The 10,050-nt window shown below is 36.3% G+C and overlaps 1 protein-coding gene across 1 annotated transcript in view; it reads right to left on the bottom strand.

Annotated features, from left to right (window-relative positions):
• The window catches only part of ARSK (arylsulfatase family member K), a 57,492-nt gene that overhangs the window by 7,232 nt on the left and 40,210 nt on the right, over positions 1 to 10,050 (bottom strand). The window contains exon 5 of the mRNA XM_037731484.1: positions 5,379 to 5,603. Coding sequence (XP_037587412.1) covers positions 5,379 to 5,603 — 225 coding nt within the window. The remainder of the gene's footprint in view (positions 1 to 5,378; positions 5,604 to 10,050) is intronic.

The following is a 10,050-nucleotide window of genomic DNA, read 5'->3' as shown; positions in this document are numbered from 1 at the left end:
GTTTCACCATGTTGGCCAGGCTTGTCTTGAACTCTTGACCTCAAATGGTCTGCCCACATCGCCCTCCCAAAGTACTGGGGGTACAGGTGTGAGTCACCACGCCTGGCCTATCCCCCTTTTTATAGATGAGAAAATTGAAGACCAGACATGTTGAGTAACTGCCCAAGGTCACGCAGTTGGTAACGAGTGAAGAGGGGTTTGAACTTAGTCAGTCCGGCCTTATAATCTCTCTACTGTTTAATGCTATACCATAAGACTTGCCTTACTGTAGTTAGTCAACTTCATAGTATTTCTCAGCCAATAAAAACATAAGAATCTATGCAAAACGCCTGCCAACCCCCAGGCTTCCACTAAGATCCTGTAACAAGAAGGGTTGTGCAATTTAAATCACTAGTGATGAAATAGTCTTTTAACTACAACTGCATTTTTATATAATTACATTCTCAAAATTTTAAAAATCTAGACTTATCTTTAAAGTGGAGAAAAGCAGGTGTTTTACAGAAAGACTATTAGAAAACAATTTACATGAAAATAAGTTCAAAACAATTTTAACTACAAAATGAGACACTTTTAGTACTCACTGAGCTAAAGAATGCTGGTACTAGGTATTACAGAAGAAAATATTTTGGGAAGTAATTTTTAAGTAATAATCTCAGAAATAATAATATTGACTTTATTATTAATATTATAAAGAATTCCTATTCATAAATGTCATTTTTCTGCTGCTATTAGGAAATGATCATGTATTATATCATTCTAGTGATAGAATTAGTTTATCTGACCCATAAGCACAAATAAACTAGGCATATTCTTCCTGCTTTATCATAAAATATTTTTTTAAAACACTCTTAAAATACCTTCTAAAAATGACTTGTAAATCCCAACTTTTAAATAAAGCATTGTAGCATCTTAAATTTCAACAGACTCTTGAAAGTAAGGTAGGTTTATTAAAACAGGAATCCCAATTGGTTTTTCCTATTGAATAGCTTTCTACTGATGGTTTTCTGGATAACCATCTTTTACACATTTCTAAGGTCCATAGAATGGAAGGGAGGAGGAAGTATCATTTGAGGTTTTGGCTTGAGATTTTTTTTTTCTTTTTTTTTGATACCAGAAGTGTAATTTCACTTTTAGTTTCCAGAAGACTCAAGTATTTTAAAACTCAAATATACTATAAGCAAAGTTTATCCTTGAAAAATCAATTTCAAAACAAATTTTTCTCTTTATATAACTTTTCTTTGTAAGATTCTCCTCTGTGTGTGTAAAGGGATTCATACAAAATAATACAGCTACAGCTAAGCTAATAAAGAAAGGACTTTGAGACCTCTAAGAATAGATACTGGCTTATATCTATTTTAAGCTTCTGATTGGTTAGAACAAAATAAGTCTTTTGCAGATGTTTATCAAAATATGTATAAGTTTGTGTATTAAGCAGAGGTAAAGTAGAACATACTGTCTCACAGGTCTAATTTTAGAGTTAATTACTAATAGAGTAGCTTTAAACTCTTCCAGCACTGAGGAATTTTATCTTAAAAGGTTGGATGATCCATCAGATTAAACGTAGACCATCAGAATTATCTTTGCTTTCTTGGCTCCTAAGGCTGCTAAAAAAGGAACAGCCTCAGTATCTTCCTGTTAATGCTGGTGTAATTGTTAATAGTACTCTAAAAACGTGCTAATTTAGACAGTAAATTGGATGGATACAGTATCTAAAAAGCAAACAAAACAAAAAAATCAATTTGTACTATTTTAAAGCCTTCATTTTCTTTTTAATACATGGGGGCAATTTTCACATATTTCACTTTTTAAAATTAGTTGACTATTTTTTTTTTTCAGCATTTCAGATTAAGTGGGTACATGTGCAGGTTTGTTCCCTGGGTATATTACTTGATGCTGAGGTTTGGGGTGGGAGCAATGGCATCACCCAGGTACTGCGCATTGTGCCCAACAGTTTTTCAACCTCTGGCCCTCTCCCTCCCTCTGTCTCCCTTCTAATAGTCTCCAGTGCTTCTTGCTGCCGTTTTTATGTCCATGAGTAACCAATGTTTAGTTCCCACTTATAAGTGAGAACATCTGGGATTTGGTTTTTTGTTACTGTGTTAATTTGCTTAGGATAATGGCCTCCAGCTCCATGCATGTTGCTGCCATTCATTTTTTATGGCTTTGTAGTATTCTATGGTGTATATGTGCCACATTTTCTTTATTCAGTTCACCACTGATGGGCACCTAGTTTGATTCCATGCTTTTGCTATTGTGAATAGTGCTGCAAGTGCATGTCTTTTTGGTAGAATGATTTTTATTTTTTTGGTATAGACCCAGTAATGGGATTGCTGGTTCCAATGATAGCTCTGTTTTAAGTTCTTTGAGAAATCTCCAAACTGCTTCCCACGCTGGCTGAACTAATTTATACTCCCACCAAAAGTGTGTAAGTGTTCTCCTAGTGTACAAGTGTTCTCCTTTCTCTGCAGCCACACCAACATCTGTCATTTTTTGACTTTTTAATAATTGCTATTCTGACTATTGTGAGATGATATCATTGTGGTTTTGATTTGCATTAGAATTGACTATTTTTTTAATCTAATCCATTACTACTAGATATTCCTATTGTTTCTACTTCTTAATATGGTAATAAATATCCATGGAGATAAACATATGTGTATATCTACAGGTTATTTCCTAAAATTAGGATTTCTAGGTCAAAATGTATGCACATAAGAAATTTGAAACGTAATGCCATTTGCCTACACAACATTTGTATCAGTTTATATTCCCAGTAGCAGTATATGAGAAGGACCTATTTCTAATATAAAATTTTCTAACCCTCCTTAACTTTTGCAAACTTTATATGTGAAAGAAAAACATTTTCCTGTTTTAATATTTTTATGACCCTGACTTTGACTCTTTAAAAATATATTGGCCATTTGTGTCTATTTTCTGTTGTGAATTGCTTATTTTTTTGATAAATCTGTTAATAAGGTATTCCTCTTTTTTCTTACAGATTTAGAAGAGCTCTATGAATATTAAGCCTTTATCGTTTACAAAAAGATTAGTTTAAGTAAATAATTGTGTTACAGTGTTGTCTCCTGGCTCCAGCACAAGGCCCTTTCTTGTTGCATCTTTCTCTTTCTACTGTATCACTGGTTAACATCTGGGTAACAGAATATTTCAGTGTTTTATATAAAGACCCATCCATAGGTATTCTCCTCCACTTGCTCTTTCCCAAGCAAAAAAATCATTTAAATATAGCTTTCTTCCTTCTGATAATAAAAATATTTATTATGAAACACATTGTAAACTGTGCTAAGCCATGAAGATGTTAATTTTACAGTTTAGAATTAGAGACATTTGTTTTTGACTTTAGTTCCTTTATTAGTCAACACGTGATCTAAATGCTGTTAATAAAATATATTCTGCAGGGAAATGTGACTTAGAAGGAGTCTATTACCAAGGATCTGATGAAAAATAAAAATCTATATAAAACTATAGTTTTGGAAAATTATAATTGATGAATTGCAGGGTTAAAAACCTATAGTTGCAGGGAATTTATATCATTTCCAGCATAGTTGGGACAGAATGTAGAGAAGTTTCTGGAACAGTATTGTCTTAGCTAGAGAAATTCTTATTAGCAAGTAACATGAATTAGGCAGTGATAGGTAGGTGCCCTTCTAGGTAAATGCATGAGAATTTCTGCATTCTAACAAATTTTATTTAGCATTTTCTTATGTGACCTGTTATATTTTATACATTTTATACATCATAAAATCTGCCAGTTTGCAGGTGACCTTTAACTTTTATGATGTCAAGAATAATGGTATCTTCTTAAGATTGTAGAGTACAAAATTTGCATTGTGGGCAAATATAAAATAATGTTTAAAGAGAAATGATTTAAACTGTGCATTTTAATGAACTAACATATATGATGGCAGAAAGTCTAAGAATTGAATAGGACTCATTGTAAATAACTCTCTAACGATATTAAACTATTTAGCTGCTAGAGTCAAATAGATAAAATGCCAACTATCACTATGAAATATATTGAGGGGAAAAATGGAGAAAGAATCAGCCCAGCTTTTACAATACTTTTTTGCAGTTCTGGTTACTATACCCCCAGAAAACAGAATGAGGCTAAAAAGTCAAGCAAAGATGACCCAAGGAAGATTTTTTTGGGAGAATGGGGAGGGTAGGAAGAGTTCTACATGAGGAAAAATAAAGGAAGGAAAGTGTAAAGAATATAGGCATATATTGATAAAACTCTAAAGATGCTAATAACAGAGACACAAATATACATAACTATATATAAACTTCTTTAAAAAACACAGAAATGAGGAAAAGTAATAGTGATCAGATTGAAACTAATGGAATGAGAAAGTGGCCAAGATATGGTTGAGTGTGAACATTACTTAGAGATAAAGGGAAACCAGCAGATGATGACTAAGAAACAGAAGAGATTAAAAATTCAAGAAACTGGAAAGAAGTATGTTCAATTATATGATAAGGGTTGTGAAATAAAAGAGAAAAGGAAAGGACCCTGGTGTAAATGAACTCTAAACAAATTTAGTTAAATGAAGGGAAGAACTTGCGGCAGAAGGAAGGCGGTAAAAAGAACTCTGATTTCTTTGACTTTAAGATGCATCTTTCTTTCACATTTTAACATTTCTGAAATTAGAGAATGTAAATATCTTGTGTTATTCTTTTTCTTTCACCAAAATTTATGAATCGATGGGACTTTTTGCACTTGACGGTCTTAGCACAGATAAACTAGTGTTTAAATGCTAATGAATTTAAAGTATTCTGCTAAATTAGACAGAAACTAGCAGTTAGTTCTCTATGATTTCCTTCAAATTTGATTATGTCGTTATTCTAGTATCTTCAACAAAAACTGCTAACTACCCTTACCCATATGTTGCTTTTCTAGACATATGGCTATGCTGGTAGATGTTAAGAAGCTAGTAAAGCAAATAGTACAGAGCTATCTGAAGAGTCTGAAGAGGAATATGTTCATACTAGTTTCAAAGTGGATAGAATAGTTCAGAAAGAAAATGCTTACATTTTAGGGAGGTGGTGGTAGAGAATCAAATGATGTACAAATCATATCTATAAAGTTATGAACCTGAATGTCCTGCATGGCTTATAGTCACACCCTGAATACAACTCTTTTGAAGGGAAAATGACTATAATAAGTGAAGGCCACAGGAGCAAGAAAAGCAATCTCTTGATTCTTCAGAGCACAGTTGGACTCACAGTTAAATGAGTTGCTCAGGGTTATAAACAAGTCAGCAGGGGCTCTGACTTCTAACTGAAAGACTGACTAACTGACCTCTTCAGTTGCATTCTTCAGCATTATGACAAATAAATCGTTACAGAACTGTATTACTTACCAAGCATGGTGGGGTAAATATCCACAAGAGAAACCACATTTGATACTTGCAGGTTGGCTTTAATTCCCGGTCCCATCATCAAAAGCGGAATATGCGCACTAGCTTCGTACATGCTCATTTTATAAAACTGCCGATGTTCCATGGCCAGCTCTCCATGGTCTGAGGAGTATATGACAATAGTTTTCTGAAGAAGATCTAACTGATGAAGGGCCAGAATAATTTCACCTACAATAGAAATCAAGATAAACCTATTAAATAGCTTTCAGTTCATGTTTTATTCTCTCACGTTAAGTTTATAACAACTCTACCCTGTAAGAGTTTGTCACTATGCTTCTTAACATCTGAATATTACCTACTGTTCTCAACTTAAGTCTCAAGTTGACAGGGTCTGTCTACGGCTTGCTCCTCAACTGACTAGGGAGGAAGAAGAAAACATAACACCCTTGGTAAATCTTGCTCAAAGCTGTTCATCTGGAGATCATGCTGGTTTGCTTTCTATGTTTCTATCAGAGAACAGGGGAAAAATCTTCCCCTTAGTGCCTTGAATGAGAAAAGAAAGATCAGTTAGATATAAGCACTTTACATGTCTCAGATGATAAAAACACTGGCGTCACCTCTAACCCACAGTTTCTGTGCAACAAGAAGTGGTAAGAGCAGTCAGAACTCCTCTTCTCTGCTACTTTTTCTCCCAAATCTCTAAGCAATCACTAGATCATGCTCACAAAGTTGGCTGAGGATTATGGAAATTCCACCTTTGAAGAAGGGCTGGAAGCAGGGCAGATAGTATACAAGTTTGATTTAGTATCTTCTTGGATAGGGAATAATAGGACAGTAAAATTCCTCTGACCAGTTCCTGACCAGTGTTCTCAAACTTCCTCCTACTGTAATTAAGAGAATCACAAGAAAGCACAGGCCAGAGGAGTCATCCCTATTTTGGCAGTTCCTACATCTGAGTAGAAGAGTCTATATTAATGTAAAAACCTACAGATTCTGAGGTGTAGTCAGGATTGACACTCACTGCTCTATAGAGTTACTCACAGAGTTGAGACTCTCTTGATTTTTCAACTAGACAACTGGAATTACTTCCTAATCGGTCTTGTCATTACCCTTTCCTCTCCTTGTACTATTCTGGTGTCTTTCTAAATTACCTAATCACTTGATTGTGTCATATCCCTGCTTACAGATTTTTCATAGCTGCCCATTGTTGAATTCTTTAGCATAACAAGCAAGGCCCCTGTCCACTCTCCACATTTAGCACCCTTGGCTACCTGCTAGGCTTTTACTTTTCAGCAATCCTAACCTGCTCAGCACCCCCTAAATACACACCACATTAGTTTACACTTTGTGGCCTCTGCATATACTCTGCCATCTATGGTGAATGCCCTTTCTCCCACAGTCTACTTGACAAATTTTCATTCTTCCTTTATGAGCCAGCTCAAACATGCATTATCTCTCTGGCAAAGCATAATTCCCTGCTCTTCTAGGTACAGTAAATCGCTCTGTTCTTCAGGATGCCTACAACTTGTATATTACTGTAGTTACAATGACATATTATAGTTCTTAGCATGTATGCTCATTCAATAATTGTTTACCCAGTGCTTACCATGTGTCAAGCACTATGGATACAATGCTAAGCACCAAGGATGCAATGTTGAATAAGAAGGATGAAAGACTTAAATGTAAAACTCAAAACTATAAAAACCCCTTGAAGAAAATCTAGGCAATACCATTCAAGACATACGCACAGGCAAAGATTTCATGATAAAATCAACAAAAGCAATTGCAACAGAAGCAAAAATTGACAAATGGAATCTAATTAAATGAAAGAGCTTCTGCACAGCAAAAGAAACTATCATCAGAGTGAACAGGCAACCTACAGAATGGGAGAAAATTTTTGCAATCTATCCATCTGACAAAGGTTTAATATCCATGAGCTACAAGGAACTTAAACAAACGTACAAGAAAAAACCAAACAACCCCATTTAAAAGCGGGGAAAGGACATGAATAGAACTTCTCAAAAGAAGACATTCATGGGGCCAATAAACATATTTTTAAAAAGCTCAACATCACTGATTATTAGAGAAATGTAAGTCAAAACCACAATGAGACACCATCTCAGGCCAGTCAGAATGACACATTATTAAGTTAAGAAACAACAGATGTTGGAGAGGTTGTGAAGAAATAGGAATGCTTTTATACTGTCGGTGGGAATGTAAATTAGTTCAGCCATTGTGGAAGACAGTGGCAATTCCTCAAAAATTTTGTGGCAATTCCTCAAAAATTTAGAACCAGAAATGCCATTTGATCAAGCAATCCCATTACTGGGTATATACCCAAAGGGATATAAATCATTCTATTACAAAGATACATGCACACATGTGTTCACTGCAGCACTATTCACAATAGCAAAGACGTGGAACCAATCCAAATGCCCATCAATAATAGACTGGATAAAGAAAATGTGGTACATATACTCCATGAAATACTATGCAGCCATAAACAGGAATAAGATCAGGTCCTTTGCAGGGACATGGATAGAGCTGGAAGCTGTTATCTTCAGCAAACTAATGCAAAGCAAACACTGCATGTTCTCATTTATAAGTGGGAACTGAACAACGAGAACACATGGACACAGGGACGGGAACAACACACAGTAGGGCCTGTTGGGGAAGGGAGAGCATTAGGAAAAATAGCTAATGCATGCGGGGCTTAATACCTAGGTGTTGTTGGGTTGATAGGTTCAGCAAATCACCATGCCACACATTTACTTGTGTACATCCTGCACATGTACTCTGGATCTTAAAAATAAAAATAAAAGAATGTCTCTGCCCTCATGAAGCTTGTGTTCTTCAAGAGAGACAGATGGTAAACAGATGAAATAATTAGTACCACTATGTAAACAAAATGACAAGATATAAAGTAAGCAGAATGATGGAGCTGGCACACTGAGTTACAGTGGTAGGGAAAGACATCCCTGAGGAGGTAACAACTGAGCTGAGAGCTAATGACAGAATAAGCCAGTCATGTAGAAAGCAAAGTAAAGGGTGTTCCAGGCAGATGGAACAGAAAATATAAGACTCTGAGGTGGGAGAAGCCTAGAATGTCTTTAATTAATCGGTGAATTCTTAATAGTATTCAACATACTCTATACTCCCAATGCCAACATAGTGACTGACAGCTAGTACGTACTAAATGTTTGTTCACAAACCCAATGAACAGTATTAAATATTATTTGGTGACAAGAGGAGTGTACATTTAAAAATTAAGATACAATATATTCCATAAACTTTGTAACTTGAAGTAAGCAAGTTGCCACATTTTTTTCTTCTCTGAAGAGATTTCAAGAGTAATATTCCCACACTCCCTAGAGCAACATTCTTTCATTTTAGCAGGTATGGAAGAATGAATGGCTATAAACTTTCAAATGCAATTTCTAGTGTGCAAATGGGAGAGCATTCTCTAACATCAGAGAATATCAATGAAAGACAATTTGACAGATATACAGGTGTATGATTGAAGAAAATTACTTAAAATCTTATTTGCATTGAGTACTTGGAAAGTCCTTATGAGTCCTTAAATACTTTTTTTTTTTTTTTTTTGGGGCGGAGTCTCGCTCTGTCACCCAGGCTGGCGTGCAGTGGTGTTATTTCAGCTCACTGCAACCTCTGCCTCCCAGATTCAAGAGATTCTCCTGCCTCAGCCTCCTGAGTAGCTGGGATTACAGGTGCATGCCACCATGCCCAGCTAACTTTTGTGTTTTTAATAGAGACAGGGTTTCACCATGTTGGTCAGGCTGATTTCAAACTCCTGACCTCATGATCTGCCTGCCTCGGCCTCCCAAAGTGCTGGGATTACTGGTGTGAACCACCATGCCCAGCCAACTTTTTCCTCGTAAGGCTCCAGTTTTCTCCTTAGAGTTGGGCCTCTCCCATGAAGAAGGTGCAGTGCCACCCCATCAGTGGATTTGAACCCTACATTCTGAAAGGAAAGCAGTGTCCCCCTGCTGAGTTAACAGGCATATTTAAATGTTTTTCTTTCAAATATCAGAGCAGAACAGATTCTTTGTCTTCCATTGGAACTATCCACATGGGGCAGAAGTAGTTGGAAGCTGCAGTTACTACCCCACAGAACACAGTGAAGTCATCTTGGGAAATATCATGGAGGGTGTTGCAATGATTCAATGGGATGCTAGAACACCAGCAATACAATAGCATTTGTGTCTTCAACTTCAGGCAGAAATAAAGAAGACTTTGTGGTTTGTTTTATGTTTTTTAACGTTTTCCCCCCCAAAGGTGTGGGGCTGAGTGATGTCTGTCACTAGCTTTCTAGTGGGTTTTTCTTTTCATCTTTTTCCTTCCCTGATGTCTTTTGAAAGTGAGTGGAAGCCACAGTCTAGGTGGATCAGAGAAAGTGCAGAAGGCAGACAGTACACCCTGCTTCGTGTTCTCCGTGTCTGAAGGGAACACATTTGGGTTTTGTTTTGTTTTGTTTTTTGTTTTAGAGACAGGGTCTTACTCTGTCACCCAGGCTGGAGTACAGTGGCCTGATCATAGCTCACTGCAGCCTTGTACTCCTGAGCTCTGGGGATCTTCCAGCCTCAGCCTTCCTAGTAGCTGGAATTTTGTGTGCACCACCATGGCTGGCTAATTTTCTTTTTTTTTTTTCTTTTTT

Source organism: Cebus imitator, unplaced genomic scaffold (genome assembly GCF_001604975.1).
Source record: "Cebus imitator isolate Cc_AM_T3 unplaced genomic scaffold, Cebus_imitator-1.0 Scaffold403, whole genome shotgun sequence".
Taxonomy (NCBI): Eukaryota; Metazoa; Chordata; class Mammalia; order Primates; family Cebidae; genus Cebus; species Cebus imitator.
This window is presented reverse-complemented; position numbering and strand designations above follow the sequence as displayed.